Source organism: Fukomys damarensis, unplaced genomic scaffold (assembly GCF_012274545.1).
Source record: "Fukomys damarensis isolate Sample0158 unplaced genomic scaffold, DMR_v1.0_HiC HiC_scaffold_16, whole genome shotgun sequence".
In the NCBI taxonomy this organism is placed as follows: Eukaryota; Metazoa; Chordata; class Mammalia; order Rodentia; family Bathyergidae; genus Fukomys; species Fukomys damarensis.
In genome coordinates, this window is record NW_022900928.1 from 94556030 (window position 1) to 94572621 (window position 16592).

General features: G+C 40.2%; 1 protein-coding gene across 11 annotated transcripts in view; it reads left to right on the forward strand.

Moving 5' to 3' along the window:
* The window catches only part of Kel (Kell metallo-endopeptidase (Kell blood group)), a 214701-nt gene that overhangs the window by 174069 nt on the left and 24040 nt on the right, over nt 1-16592 (forward strand). For 2 of the 11 annotated variants that reach the window (XM_010607671.3, XM_010607673.3), the window contains 2 exons: nt 1839-1906; nt 9769-9817. In XM_010607671.3, coding sequence (XP_010605973.1) covers nt 9815-9817 — 3 coding nt within the window. In that variant the 5' untranslated portion in view covers nt 1839-1906; nt 9769-9814. Of the gene's footprint in view, nt 1-1838; nt 1907-5882; nt 5974-9753; nt 9818-11042; nt 11199-15981; nt 16187-16592 lie in introns of those variants that run through there. The other 9 variants (XM_033764489.1, XM_033764490.1, XM_033764486.1 and 6 more) reach the window with 7 other exon arrangements.

A 16592-nucleotide genomic window follows, 5' to 3' on the forward strand; every position in this document is an offset into this window, starting at 1 on the left:
CTCTTAATTATCCCATTAGGATCTTGTGTACTATTATAGTTTTTTGTTTTATTTTTGTTCTCTATTTCATTATTCTGTCTTGTTTCATGGTTTTCTGTGGATTACTTTAACATTTAAAAAATTCTATTTTGATTTATCTGTATGTATATCTCTTGGAATAGTTTTTAGTGATTGCTACAGTATTATACTACATGAAAACAACTACTGATGGTTGTACCCTATATTTATAAAGCTCTTAACCTTTCTATGTATACAGACTGACTCACATCAGTCATGTTAATACTTTCACTTTGTCTATCAAACAGAACTTCACAAACTCAAAAAATTTATAATCTTGTATTTACTTGTATTTTTTCTGCATTCTGTCCTTTGTGACGTTCAAATTTCTGTTAGGTCAAAGAAGACCTGTTATGAAACCAACAAAATAACCAGCTATGGGCCAGAGATTTAGCTCAGTGGTTTTGCCACCAGCCTTGCAAGTACAAGCACCTGAGTTCAGATCCCCAGAACCAAAACATAAACAAACAAACAAAAAAAAACAAGATAAGAAGCTGCAAGAAAATGTAAAGTGGAATTGTTTTAAAAAATCTTGGGTAACCATATACCTGGGTCATGGATCCAGGAGTCAGCTGCCAGTCAGGGGCGTTTGGGGTTACATGTGGGCTGGGCTTTAGGAGATGTGCGTAAGGGTGATTGAGCAGAGAGGAGCAAAGCAGGTTAGGGTGATAGGCTGAATTAAATTCTGTTTTTCTAAGCAAAGCTTCTATTTTCTGAACTAGCCTCACCCAATCAAAGGTTGAGTTAAATTTCACTTTTCTATGTTAGGTTTCTATGTCTCAGAAATGATGTGTTCTGTCTGCCAGGATGGGTGGTGCTGCACTCTCTCCTCACCATTTCTTTCTTTCATCATTTCCTTTCCCTCGGGAGAACTTTCCTCAGCCTGTCATTCATGTAGTTCTACTGATGACACACGCTCTCAGTTTGCTTTCATCTGAGATTCACAACTTTCCCTTCATTCTTTTTACTTACTCACTTACTTATTTATTTATTTGGTACTGAGATTGAACTCAGGACCTTGCATTTGTGAGGCAGGCAGAGGCACCACCGAGCTAAATCCCTGGCCCTCCCTTCATTCTTAAAGTATATTTTTTTTCTGCATACAGAATTCTGGGTGAGAGTTATTTTCTTCCAGGACTGGAAAAGTATTATGCTACTGTTCTCTATTCTTCATAATTTCTAATGAGAATTTCACTGTCACCTGAATTATTTTTCCCTCTTAGATGTAATTTCTCTTATTTTATGCTTTTGTCTTTCTTCATGTGTAGTTTTCAAAAGTTTGACTATGATAGGTTTCAGTATGGATTTCTTTTCAGTGTTACCTTTCTAGGATTTGATTAGCTTCTTAACACTATGGGTGTATATCTCTTGTCAAATTTGACGAGTTGTTGTCATTTCTTTTAAACTGGCTTTTTTATTATGTCCCCCAGGTGTCCAAGGCTCTGTACAATTTTTTCAAGGTATATTCTTTCTGTTGTTCAGAGTAATTTCTATTGTTTTATCTTCTAGACCATTGTTTTATTTTTGTTTCCTCTTGATCCAACCCATTGAATTTTTAATTTTGGTAATTAGTTTTTAGTTTAATTTTTAATTTTCAAATTTCCAAAATACTGATTTTGTTCTTCTCTACATCTTTTTTATTGAGATTTTCTTTTTAAAATTCATTTGTTCATAATTGCTAATTAAAGCATTTTATTATAGCTGCTTTACAATATTTTTCAGACAGTTGCAATATTTCTGTCATCTCTCATTGATAGCTATTGATTTTTTTTTCTTTTTAGTTCAGATCTCCAAAGTTGTTGGTGTAGTTGAGTGATTTACATTGAAACTTGGACATCTTCATTTTAAGGTATGAGTATTTAGATCCCATATAAAACCTTTTATTTTTACGTGAATTGAATGACAATTTTCTGAAAATTAAGGGGGAGGTCTACCATCTTTTTATTGCCAGGTGAGGGCAGAATATCAGCTTCCACTCCTGAGCCCTCTCAACACTCCAGTTTAGGAGTATTCATTATTAGAGGATGAAATTCTGAACCCCATACTTCACTGGAAGTGATGGAAGACTCTTGATCCTGCTCTGCACCTGGCCAAGATGTCACCATGGCTGGAGAGAGGGTTTGGCCTTCTTATGAGTACAGCAAGTCCCCGACTTATGAACATTAGAGTTGTGAACTTTCGCAGATATGAACAGACCTAACATTATGAACATTTGTAGATACAAACAAATCGCAGAAGTAGCTCACATGTCTGCCAGACATCGTTACAGTTGTGCTGCTGTGTTCTTACTTTAAAGTGCAATAGTGTACAGTGGCACAATGCTCAGAGCCCAGGATGTATGGAAGCAAGAGAAAAAGCAGTGTTGATGTGGAAGGAACTGCTAAAGAGCACAAAGCAATAACCATGGGAACAAAGCGAAAATAATTGAGGGATTGGATTGAGGTGAAAACATGATGTGTTAATTACCTTTCTCTCACTGCCGAAACAAAATACCCAATACCAAAGTTAGAAGAGAAGGGGTTTATTTGGCTTACAGTTCATAGGATTTTCAGTCCATAATCTGCCAACTCCAAGGCAGGGATGACAAACAGGTATCACAGAGCAGAAACAACAAGGTGCACACAAGGGAGCAAAGGTAACAAGACGAAGCTGCAGTTCATGGCGACATGGCAGCCAAAGCAAAAAAAAAGAGAGAGTTTAACAGTGTCTCCCTGCCCCTTTTATCTTATTCAGACTACTTAGGGTGGGTAGCACTCACACCCTTAATCCTAGTACCCTTGAGCCTAGCACTGTATTATGAATCAATACCAGCTTCACACACTCTAGATCAAGCCTATGACCACACAAGGCTTTCGGGGGGCATCTAGACCCAAACCATAACAGATGGTACATGCTGCTTGTTCTTATGACATGAAATGTAGAAGACCAGATGATAAGGGTTGAAGCCTAATTGACCTTCTCTGCAAGCACTGAGGAAAAAACCTGGAGGCTATGTTCCTTTGAGCAACAATGAAAGCATGCTAGCACATTACGTGTTTCTCCTGGAAGAGTCAGCACAGTTGAGATCCAGTTGTTTACTGTGGCTTATGCTATAGATACTGGGAGGCAGATGACATGTCTAAGAGAATAAAAGTGACCTGAGCCAAATGCTCAGGGCTCCTGTCCACTAGAGGCAAACAGACCCTGGCCCCAACACTCTAAGTTAACTCTGTGTCTTTTTGTCTTTCATCCCCATTCACCCTCTGATCAGGAGCAAACTTGTAGGTTAGCCACCAACAATGAATCAGTCAATCATTAGCAAAATTCTAAAGGACAAGGATAAGATCCTGGAATGTGTGAAGTCTGCTGTGTCAGTGAAGTAAAAAATAATATCCACAAACCTTGGAGAAATTTCTTAACATGTGGATGCAGGATTAGCACCAGCATCAAGTCCCACTCAGCTTAATGCTTACTCAAGAAAAAACTAAAATCTTGTCTGAAGACTTGAAGAAAGAATAGGGAGAACAGTGTGCATCTTTTACTGCTGCTATGGATCATTTAATAGATTTGAGGCTAGAGCCAACCTTCACAGTGTAAAAGTAAGTGATGAGCTCACAAGTGCAAATACCATAGCTGCCCAAGAATTTCTAGCACACTTAGAGATATTATTGATGAAGGTGCTTATTTATCCCAAAAGTTTTTTAACATCAATGAGACAGGACTGTTCAGGAGAGGATGCCCAAACAAAGTTGCATTAAAAAACAGGGAAAATTGATGTCAGGGTTTAAAGCAGCAAAGGACAGACTTATTTAGTGGCGGTGCTTTCAGTGATGTGACACTAAAGCCTCTGCTAATTTACCATTTAGAGAATCCAAGAGTCCTAAAAAGCATAGCCAAGGGCTCTCTACCTGTTGTGTGGAAGAGTAACTCAAAAGCCTGGGTGACATAAGCCATTTTCCGTAACTGGGTTTTCAAGCACTTTATCCCACAGGTAGAAAAGTATCATTTGGACAAAGATATTTCACTCAACATTCTTTTGCTGCTTGACACTGACCCATGTCACCTCCAATTCATGACTGACTTCCAGCCCAATGTCAGTGTAGTGCATCAGTCTCTAAATACTACAGTGCTCATCCAACCTACGAACCAAGGAGTTATTGTGACTTTCAAGAAATATTATTTGCATCATACTTTTTTGGTCAGTGAAGGCAATTGATGAAACAGGAACAACCTTTTAACAATTTTTGAAGGGCTACAATATCGACAGGCCATAAAAAACATCAATTTAGCATGGAAGTGAGGTTTTGGCTGTCACCATTAATGATGTTTGGAAGAACTTTGTACAATTTGTTCATGGAGTTCATAAACTTGATAATAAGGGTAAAAGAGTCTAAAGAGACCCTTACCAATTTAGTGAGCCTTAACAAGAAGCTGAAGCTAGATCTACAAGATGACTTTATTGAACTCCTACTGAACTTTATTGACTTTATTGCAACACAGAGAGCTTACGAAAGAGAGCCTTATGGAATTAGAGGCTCAGCAAAAAACATAAGAAAGAGGAAGATGGAACTGAAGAACCAGAGAGAATTACAACACAGGAAACAGCGAGGGGATCTTTACTTGAAGAGGCACTGTTAGTTGTTGAGGTACAGGACCTAGTGTAGAATGATAAACAAAGGACACAGTAGCAGTTCAGAATGTCATCCAATGTACAGAGCCATCTATGATGAGGAAAAAGAGCTACTACCCAGACATCATTGAATTATTTCCTATTCAAGAAGGTAGACTGAATTGAATCCATTAAAAAAAAAACCCGTGTCATCAGTTTGTAATAGCTAAAACTTGGAAACAGCCCCTTTGCCCATCCTTTGGAGACTGGATAAAGAAGATGTGGTTTTTCTATATAATGGACTACTACTCAGCCATAAAGAATGAGAAATTAGAGTCATTCATAGGAAAATGGATACATATTGAGGATATACTCCTAAGTGAAATAAATAATTCACATATGTATAACTACCAAATAGTTTCTCTGGTGTGAAAACTATAATGTTACATAAGATCCTAATGATATAATTGGCAATGTGAAATAGGAAGAAAAGGGATAAAGGTGTAGGGGAAATGGGAAGGGTAGGGGAAAGGTAATAAAGTAAAAGGAAAAAAATGAAAAATGGAAATAAAGTATTTGTAAATAGGGAAGGGAGGAGGGGGTGACGAGATAGCAGGGATAAGGGGAAAAAATGAGAACCAAGACCTGTCATGTAAAGGTACAAGATCCCAATGATGAATGTAACTGTTCTGTATACCTAAAATGTACCAATAAACTCGATGAGAAAAAAAAACTGTGTCATCAACATCAAGTATGAATGAAAGTCCATCTTGCCCTCCTCCTTTGGCTGATGACCATTTGGCTCCTCCATTTAGCAACTCCTCTAATTAGTAACTGTCTTCTTGGCAGTTCACTCCATGAAACCCCTATATGCCAGTTGTACTGAACTGTACCACCATTTTAAGATAACTGTAAAAGTAAAAATAGTTTATTTGTAGTATTTGTGGTTGTATATGTTTGCTTTTTTTGCTTTCCATTGTATATGTGTGTCAAAGGTGTATGAAACTCTCTTTGTCAGCCTTATGAACAAATCTTACTACCGTTCTCTCAGAACAAAATTTGCTTGTAAGTTGGGAATTACCATAATCGAAAGTGAAAGTCCTCACACTCTGCTGGTCCTCTTCTGATAGGTGTGGGCTTCTTTACCCTTCACTGGGAATGAGAACCCTTGGCCTCCTCTGATCCCACTTACGTGTGTGAGGGCTATTCCAATGTTGCACAGCCGCCTTTCAGAGGAAGCCTATGCTCCCTATTTGGCCTTTGCTGGCATGGGTAGGAGTGGAACCACAGCTTGGTCTGCGCATGATGTTTTGAGTAAAGTCACTGTGGTAAGTGTTTATGTCTTCTTAGACTGCCCCTTTCCTGGTGTGGCTTGACAGAGAAATCTTTCCTTGAGACATTCATTGCCTGCTTCCAATGTATTTTCTGGAGTCTGAATTCTTCAGGTCCATGTGTCAGTTGTACAAGAATAAAACAAAGCCCAGAGAAGTCATCATCATTTTATTCCTTCAGTCCAATGCCACTGCCTTTGCTCCATATTTGAGTCCAGAGATTTTATTTGTACAACTAGTTGTATGTTTAAAAACAAAAATTATGAGCCATTTTTTATTTATTATCATGGGCTACCCTGGTAAAAGAAATAACCATGAAATTCAAACGTTGCGTGCTAACTGGCAGCATGTGGATACACACAGTGTCATAAGAACATAGGGAAATCAAATTATACTTCACATGCTTTTGGAATTTAAAGGAGGGGACTTTTTTTAGAGGAGAGATTTTCCCAGTAAGAAAACTTGAGAGTTGGCTGTGTTCACCATGAAGTACTGATCATCTATGTGTCCCTCCTCTCATTTTCTTTTTTCTGAGTTGATGTCTGTTATGTACAGAGATATTTTTTTAGGAGTCTTATCACTGTCACTGCTGCTGCAGACCATTACAAAAATAGCAATGTCTGTTCCAAGGATGCTATTTCTAGATGATGAAAACTTATCTGTCGAGTTTCTGGGGAGCTCATTCTCTCTCTCTCTTTCTCTCTCTCAAGAGAATGTAAAGCTTTCTGCTCCACTTTGCTCTACCCTTGGTTGCCTGGACTATGAAGTACAGCTTTACAAACAAGGCAAACAATCCTGACGGATATTTTGTCTTGTCATTTTTCTACCTGCAGACCTACTCCCTGATCTCTTCTCTCAGGCTCTGTATCACAAGGACATGTACTTTGTTATAGTTATCTTTCTCTTACTATGAAAAAATTCCTGAGATAACTGGTGTAAAAAGAGGAATCAAGGTGTGAAGATTTCAATCCACGATCTTTTGGCTCCATTGCTTTTGGGCCAGTGGGGAGGAAGGTCATCATAGTGACAGCACACAGCAGAGCAACTGCTTTGTCTTATGTCAACTGGGAAACGAAAGAAAAAAAGGAAAGAGAGGGACCATAGTCCTGATATTCTTTTCAAGGTCATGCCTCCATATGACCAGAAGAATCCAGTTAGGCCCCATCTCTTCAAGTTTCCAACATGTCCTAACAGTACCATGCACTGGGCATGAAGGCATTAACACAAAGGCCTCTGGAGGACACATCAAAAGTATAGCATTTATCTAGGCTCCTTCTCCTCTAACTTTTGCAGAGATTCAGCCTAGGGTAAGAACAGAGGAGTAGAGATGAAAGCTGAGTACCTCTCCTCTCTCTGCTTCAAGTGACACCTTCTATGGCATGCATTTATCCTCTGTGGTTCCAGCTCCCACTGGCCAGCTCTTTTTCCTAAGGTCCAAGCTTGCTGAGCAGATTGAATATGATTGCATTTTCTCCTATGTGGACCTAACTCCTGGGTTCCACTGAAATACCCCTCCTCTTTCTTCCTGTCTTCTTAAGGTTTCTAGTATCTTTTTAGTTGTTAATTTTAAAGCTGTGTCACTCCCCAGCTTCTACCCAATTTGGCTTCTTTATTCTACATCACCTGTATCCAGGTGCATGCACTGAGTTTTCTCTGAAATACCTACGATGATTTCTGTGTTTTTGAGAAGACTTCAGTTGTTTGATTTATCAAAATAAAGGCCATGTTTAACAGTTTGATAAAAAATATGTAGGTCCTTGAGTGAACCAGTAAGCCATATAGTAACAACATATCAGGGTAGGATCAATTTGCTTTTTTTTTTTTTTTTAACATTAGGCTACTTATTAGGTACAAGGTCCCCATGTGACTCAACCCTATAAAAGCAAGTATAACTTAGTCCATGTCATAGAGTTATAGAGTTGTGCAGTACACACTGGTTATTTGAACCTGACGACCCTGAGTGGGTAGACCAGCGGTGGGGAACCTATGGCATGTGTGCTGCAGTGGGCTGTTTGTATCACTGAAAGCTCTAAAAGGTTCACCATCACTGAGGCAGACATTGTCCAAATTTCAATTTTATTTGGTAGTAATATCTGTGTATTAGTAAGACCAGAGTAAACCCTGAGAGATAGGAAGAAATGACAGTAGCCCAATTTAATGAGTAGTTTTCCCACGTAAATGTCAGCTGAGATGCACCCCAGAGCTGATATGGCTGCTCTTCTCCTCAAAGTCCATGGATTTCCAGAAACTTCCAGCTCACTAGCATAGTATCCTTGGAATATATACTTCATTCTTATCATCCACGATGCCTCCAGGCAGTAGAATAGAAGGAACCAAAAACCAACAACAAAAGAAAAATACCAAATAAACAAAGAGTGCAAAGGCTATGGGAAATGCCAAATGTCTCTTAAGGGAGACTAATTAGCCACTATGACACCCTGCTTACATCCCTTTGGCAGCGCTTTCAGGAGTCACAGTAGTGGTGTGGGTTGTTCTATGTCTGACCTATGGTTACCTAGAAGGAAGAGAGAATTAGTTCTCATATTTTGAGGCTGGTGCTCTGGCCTTAAAACTATAGAGACCTGTAAGAAAAAAAAGAGACTAAATGAGAAATCTAGAAGGACAAGCATTCAGTGCTAGATTTTTTGAAATAGAAAATTAGTTTAAAATCATTCAGCTAGTTTATGAGAAATGTAGGACAGAAAACCAGATATATGCTTCCCAAGGACAGTTATCTTTCTCCTTATGACATGTTAAATATGAATAAACATGACCACAAATTCTTTGTAGCTCCTTCCCTCAAGTGGAGGAGTTTTTCAACCCCTTTAATACCAACTAGTTATGAGATTTGCACTCAGCAATAGACTGTGGAAGTAGCGATGTTGTATGACTCTCAAGTCCAGGTCTCCAGAGCCTCACAGCTGCCATCCTTAAATTCTTGGAATCCAGTTTCCATGGGAACTAGCCCAGCTAGCCTGTGATAGGTGCTGCATTGGAGGAGATCCCAGGCACCTTGGCCAACAGACCCTGCCAACCATTAAATATGGGAGTGAGACCATCCTGGATTTGGCCACGCTTAGCTGGCCTGTCATGCAAAACCAAACACATAAAACAACACACTCAAACTGCACTGAAACTGTTAGTCTATAGACTGGAGAAACAATGAATCCTGAATTCTTCATTTGGAGGGGAAGCATCATTGGGGAGCTATTGTAGACCAATGAAAATCTGATGCACTACCCACTACCTTAATCATTTTTCCTGTTTTCTTAGAGGCCTTTATAAAGAGAGACAACAACCCTTGTTCCATTATTTTGTTTTCTGTTGTTCAAAAGGGGGAAATTATTGTCATTAATCCTTTATGTAAGGCAGAGTACCTACTGAACATTGAACAAAATCAGGCAGTGTTAAATGTTTTATTGTATTTGTATTAATAAGAGATTTAATTGATATAATGCTTAAATGTAATTTTCTCATGTTTCACATGTTCAACAAAGGAATGAAGTTCTTTGTCATTGGTCACATAGGTAATGTGACTGGCTTCTTAATGGGTATTCAACTCTGTAGGGTGCATACAGATTTGACTTTATTCTTTCTTGCAGCTATTCCTGCAAAACCTGCTCTATCAGCTTGTTCATCACCTCTGGGTGAAACCTTAGGCATGCCTGGTGGTTTTTCCAGATACTCTGGGTAATAAGATATCCTTAGGTCACTTACAGGTAATTTTAAACAGTAGTCTAATCTACCACCAAAATTCTGGATTATTGTCTCAAATTCTTTCTTTTTTTCCAGCTTGCATTTGTCTCAGACTTGGAGACTGAAGTGGAAAATACAAGTCATGGTCAGTATCTTCTTCTTTTCATTACTTACCTCCATTCTAACTTGCATGATTTTTTTTTTTTTTTAGTTTCTTCTAAGTTAGTGCTTTGGAAAGAAGTATGAAGTGGAATAGGCTTTATTTTCAATCTGATCCTGGATCCCACAGAAGGAGAATGATGTCCATTGTTTTTGTTTTCTTGTCTAATGGGTCTCATGTGGGCTCTTAATCTTCCTAGCAATCTATAACTTAAGACTTCTGAACTGGATCATGTTTCCCTGGCTTCATAATCCTCCTTCTTCTTTTCCATCCAACAGTGTATGTCAGCCTCTTCCTGCAGGTCATTCTTTCTCCTGTAGGAAGCACTCAAGCATGTGTATTTCAATGCAGGTGCAAGCATGCATGCTCATGGCCAGCTGTCCTATAAGGACCCTATGCAACATGGAAAGTGCATGGAGAATGTACATCTGTGGAATGCATTTTGTATATAATGTGGGGTCCTTGCTGTGCCATCTAAATGAGGGTACCCAGAAGTCAGAAATGACTCATGTGATCTTTTTATATGTGATGTGATCCAAGTTAATCTCTTGAACTTTCTCACTCAGCTGGAGGTGAGAGGTAAATAGGATTCATGGTGAAGGAAAGGAATACCATAGTATCTCAAAGCTCCTAGTACAGAACTCCACTATTTCAGTGAATTCTTAGTCTTTTCCTATATTCCACTGAAATGTGAGACAAACCCAGAGTGGAAAAGCCAGATGTGTTCACAATCTCTAATCTTCATTGTATAAATAGTCTGATACTGTAGTACTGCTCTTGGGAACTTGGAAACAATATAAGTAAACATGTGCAAGAGGGCCAGGGATTTAGCTCAGTGGTTTGGTGGCCCGCCTTGCAAGCCCAAGGATCCGAGTTCAATCCCTGGTACCCCCCCCAAAAAAAGTGCAAGTGATGACAGCTTATCATTAGTTATTTGCATATAATATGCAGAGAAATGAACAAAACACACATTATTTTATTTAGTCCTTACATCAGTCTAATAAAAGGAAATGTAATTGTTTTACAGATCAAGAAAGTTAAGGATAAAGAGAGATTTTTCCTTAAGTCTATAAGAACATAAACTGTTATAAGTCACTTTTAAACCAACTCAAGGCTTCCTAGATCTTAAATTTCTGCTCTCTACACAGGATCACGCAACTTCTATCTAAGATGTCCATCGAACATACTGAATGTGTCTGTTTTATATCAGGTGAAGAATGACAGAGTTGAGACTGACAGAGCTGGAGGAGGTTATACCCCAGGGAAGATGTGGGCCAGAAATCCAAAGAGGACAGATCGAGAGAGAGAGAGAGAGAGAGAGAGAGAGAGAGAGAGAGCATCTGAAAGTCTCTCTTAAGAGTTCCAGGTAAAATTTAGACAGTAAAGGAGATGGAAAGTTATGGACTAAGATATAACACAGGTGTGTGAGTGTGTGTGTGTGTGTGTGTGTGTGTGTGTGTGTGTGTGTGTGTATCTGAAAGTCTCTCTTAAGAGTTCCAGGTAAAATTTAGACAGTAAAGGAGATGGAAAGTTATGGACTAAGATATAACACAGGTGTGTGAGTGTGTGTGTGTGTGTGTGTGTGTGTGTGTGTGTGTGTGTGTGTGTGTCAGGGGGAATAAGAAGAATAAGTAAGGGAAAGAGCTTCCAGGATTGGTGATACATATATAATTCTCACTTTCATTTAAATTTTTAAAAATGTAGTTGTGGTAAAATATTTGTAAAAAAATTATAATTTTAATTTTTAAGTGTAAAATTCAGTGGCATTAAATATATTCCCAGTGTTGTGCAACTCATCCATGTCCAGAAGCTTTTCCACACTGAAATTCTGCCCCATTAAACACCAGATCCCCATCTTCTCCTCCTACTCTCCTGGGAAAAACACTTTTGACTCTCTGCATTTCACTTATATTTGATATTTATCTACACATATTAAATTTCATGAAAATGTTAGATCCACCATTGTTCAGCATTTGTTTATTTCTGTGTTGTGGGATAGTTAGGGGCTTATATTTTTTTAAAAAAAACAGTCACGAACAACATTCCAGTCATTATAGCTTTAAGTAAATCTACTGTCAGTTTTTTTTCACATTGACTGTTTTGTGCCAGCAAACTCGGTGATTAGCTAAAAAACATTGTCAGTGGCAGAGGTTCTAACTTAAGGATCAAGGAATTGGGTCAGATATTGTGAGTCTTTGGTCATATAGGAGACCAGACACAGCTGATAGTTTTTGTCAAGAACCATGGCTATTTTTACCCTTGTTTATTTAAAGCCCACATTGCAGTTGAGTGATGAACCTATAGTAGAACATTAATTTTCACCTTGTAAGTTACACACAAGAATTATACATATATGACCAGATGATCTAACTGCTTGTGATACCGTAAGGAATACTAATTCTTCCTTGCAAGTGCAAGGTCCTGAGTTCAATCCCTGGTCCCCCTGAAAAATGTTATACACAAGAAATATAAATAGTTTTTATGTGCTATCAAAAATAAAATAATGAATTTTTACAATTTCTAAAGAAATTAAAAAAGATCTATGGGTATCAAGATGAATAGTAGGATTTTATCTGTCTTCCAGGTGAGAAAGATCCAAGGTGATATTTAAGCCAAGATCCCTAGTGTGTACCCACAACTATGTCTGTGTTGGAAGCTCAGGCTTCAAGTCTGAAAGACCAGGTGGTAGGCTGAAAAGAAAGGATAGAGTGAGGAATATCGAAATGATGAGAGTGTTACACGTTTTTATTTTTTACATAAAAGCTAAGATGGCATTTTGCCCATGGCATGAGTAGGTAAGTTCAAAAGTTCATAGGCGAGGAAATGCTACACTGTCATAAGGCCTGAGATGCCCTGCAAGGCTGAAGGGCACTTGGAGGATCACTATCCATGTGAGAGAGTATTTTTAGTTACCTTCTTTTCAAAGAGCAATTTTAGTATCCCAGAACTCACCCCCTGCGGTCTGTGTCTTCTTGTCAATCACTAGTAGTACTGCAATATCAAGAATTACTCTGTTCCTTCAGAATCATGACAATTACTCATGGTAGAGAGCTTCCTAGATGTTCTCACTGTAGTCAAATGATCTGGGAAGTAAATTGCCACAGCTGTACATACACAGCTGGGTATCACACTATATAGATAAATGTCTTGTCCTTCATTTTCATACCTGAAGCACCATAGATAGTAGATGATTATTCATGACATCAGAGGGCACTGTCTTTAGAGGGTAAAACTGTATATTGAGAATTTTGAGAATAATGGTCCCTAAAAATATTGCATAAAAAAGATCAACCTGTGAAAGAAAAGGCAAGTTAGACAGAGCAAGAAGTTTCCCCACATGTATGAAGCTTAGCACCTGGGAAGCTCAATTATTAAAGCATTGGTTTAATTCTTAGTTCTCATAATTATTGATTTTATAACTTTGAATAAACTGCATTTTCTACATATCTCAGCTTTCTCAGCTATAAAATAGAGAAAATAATAACTTACCTCCTTCATACAATTGCTGTGATGAATATGCACAAAGCATTTAATACGTTCCTGGCTCTGAAAAAGTAGATGCTATTGTTATTATTACTACTGATATTTTGATATTCCTATGCTTTAAGCAAAAAGATCTTGGACTTAGATGGGAGAGGAGAAATAATGCAAACAGGAAGCAAAGTCTGCAAAGATAAATTTAGTGGTTGAACCTTGAGCCCTGGCTGTTGGCACCCTGCTCCTCACCACTCAACTCCAAGTGGTGGCTGCAGAACTTGCAAGGCTGGATGTGGCTGGGTGGGGACTGGAAACAGAAGGGGAAGCTGTACTCCAGAGGCAGCTCTCAGCGCTGAGGTTGTCAGAGGTGGTCAGATATGAGCAGTAGGGGATGGTCAGGGAAGGCCAAGTCAGCACAAGCTGTTATTTCTGATAATGGGAGATGTGTGTGGGGCCAGGGTGTGAAATGGCCTGAACCAACTGAAAAAAGATTCTAAGTGGAGAGGTGATCCCAACTAACCACAAAGGAGAACTAGGAACTTTTCACTCAGCAGAATATGCACCCTAACTGCCCTGGGTGGCCTGGGGTTGGCCTTTCCTCATTACTGTATGCTTAAGGCTTCATCCATATCCACAACAACTCATGCATCCTACTGGTTACCGATAAATATGGGAAAACACATGCACAGTTCCAAATTGAAAGCAGGGCAAGAGTAAAGCATGGAGTGTTCAAGATAAAGCATGGAATACTTAAAACAGGAAATGTACAAAATTGAAAGCAGGACAAAGAAACCTAGTGTTGCTCACTCTGTGGTGTTTGCAACAAACTCTTTTGCTTCAAAAACACTTCCTCATTTGAACATGGTATATTGACATTGTGTGGTGGTCCCAGTGAATTCATCTCCTTGGCTCACCAAGAACCAAGAAAGCCCAGGTGATAATCTGGGTAGAGAAGAGGTAATCCAGTAGGCTCTTTTGCCACCCATGGTTGGCTCAGCTTCTCCAACAAGGATAGAAACTAAGTGCAGATTGTAACAGCGGTCCTCAAGCTAACATTACACAGCACCCACCTGCCACAGTGTACTCCTGTGTATCAGCACCAGTTGTAACCAGCTGACTTCTCCAGTCACCAGTTTGCTCTTACCTAGTCTGAGGTGTCCCCATTACCACTTTCCTAGGGAGAGACATCAACTCAAGGGATTCACTGATAGAGGAGTGGAAAACAGTTGAAGGAAGATAGGTGTTCGTGCTTAGAGTCCTGGGCTGCCTGAGGACAAGAAGGCACTATTGCTTTGTAGCCCAAAGGACCAAAGGCTTCTGTAATCCTGGACATCATTTTCCCTCAGGCCCATCCCCACGCTCACCCTTAACCAAGACTCCGCTTTCCTACTGCTGGCATCACTGTTCTCATAGCCTTGTAGAAATGTGACTTGGAGCTCATCCGTGAGTCTATCATAACACTTCCCATCAATCAGTGTCCGTGGCTTGATTCTCTTGCATGAAGTTTTCTTTCTAGGCACTCCTCCCCATTTGCCAGCATCCCAGGCCAGGCCCTCACTTGCTGTTTTCTGCAACACTACAGATAGGCACTGTCATTGTCTTATATTCAGTCAGTCAAGGTCTCCTATACCACTTTAGCCTTCCTTAGATATTATTTCTTCCTATCACACCCTCCACCAAAGCTTCGTAGTTTTTAATGCCTTATGTTCTACTGCATGAAGTTATAACTTCCTTTCATGAAAGGAAAATACTATGGCCCCAGTTGACACCCTAGTTTTCTCTACTTCTCCATCTGTGGAGCTTCCTCCCCCACACCCACCTCCATCCCCATAAGTGCACCCTGGCCCTAGCACAGCACTGCTGCTCTCAGGAAATCTTGCCAGGATATCCTTACCATGGCCATCCTAATGAATTCCATTTGGCCTTGGCTGAGGACACAGAAACTGATAAGGAACCATGCTCTTAAAGGTATATTTGCTTTACTGAAGCTACAGATGTGGACTCAGTATGATGTGGGAAAGACTTTCCCACATGAAACTCAACTCATTCCTACTGACATTTATAAAGCATCTGAGGTGGATGTGCAGAAAAAAAAAATACCATACCTGCCACCAAACAGTTTTCCATCAGCAGATGGATGAAGATGAGAGCCATCAGTTTAACAGAGTGCAGAGTAGAGAAAGAGGCTATGCAGAGTTGTTGCAGGTCGGAGTCCCTGTGAGGTGGCATAGGAAAGTATTACCTTCATTTTCCAGATGACAAAATTGCTTACCTGCCTGAGAGTTTAAGTGGCTTGTTTATTGTCACAGAGCTAATAATTAGCAGATCCAGGGCTCCTGGGTGGATGATCTTTGTAATGCACAACTCTGCCTACAACCAGCAGGGCCATGAACCCCGGGAAAGCAGCAATTAGGCATGCTTGGGAACAGTGTGAATGAACAAGGAGCTGGGGGCCCTCCCTGGTAAGACAGAATTTGTCCTGGGAATGACAGTAACCAAGAGATTTCAATCAAATAAAAAGGAGAGAGGGGAGGATATTCTGGAAATAAAGGAACCTAGTGAAAAAGGTCACAGAGCAGGGTAAAGGAGCAGACATAGTCTGCTCAGCTGATGAGGATGCCTCCCTCTTCCTCCCTGAGAAGCTGAGATAAACAGGAAGGAGAGGCCTGAGTGTCTCCCACAGATAAACAGGCTCCACCCAGAGCCAACAGTGCCTGTGTCTGGGACAGAGTGGGAGAGGACAGAAGTGCTCCTCCTCCAAGAACATGGAAGTGGGCCTGGGAAGAGGGGAGGCCGTTTCCTCAATCCCAGCCCTTAGCACCAGCACCTAGAGCTGAACCAGGAAGATCCTGGGAGCTAAAGACAGACAGATGGCAAGTGTGTCTTCGAAACAGCCTCGGTGGAGCTGGCTCCTAGGGTGGGCTGTGGGGTCGGGTGGGTGAGTGCCCTACCCCCGCTGGAGAGGAGGGAATGTAAGGCTTCCAGAATGGACAAGGGAAAGGCCAGGACAGTGAAGGTGAGGGAGGGAAGGTGGTCCAGCCAGGGAGAGGTTCGTTCTGAGGCCATCTAGAGACACTGCCCCAGCACAAACATATGTGAATGTGGGAGGTGGGCGGAGAGAGGGCTGTCAGAATGGTCTGCTAAAACTGTCTTTACTGCATCCTCTTCCTGAACCAGCTTCTCTCTCCTCCTCCTTCTTCAATATACTTCAGGATGGTGGGAACAAAAGCAGGCCGGAGCCAAGGGAACCGAGCCAGGCCAGAGGAATGGATCCATCCTCCTG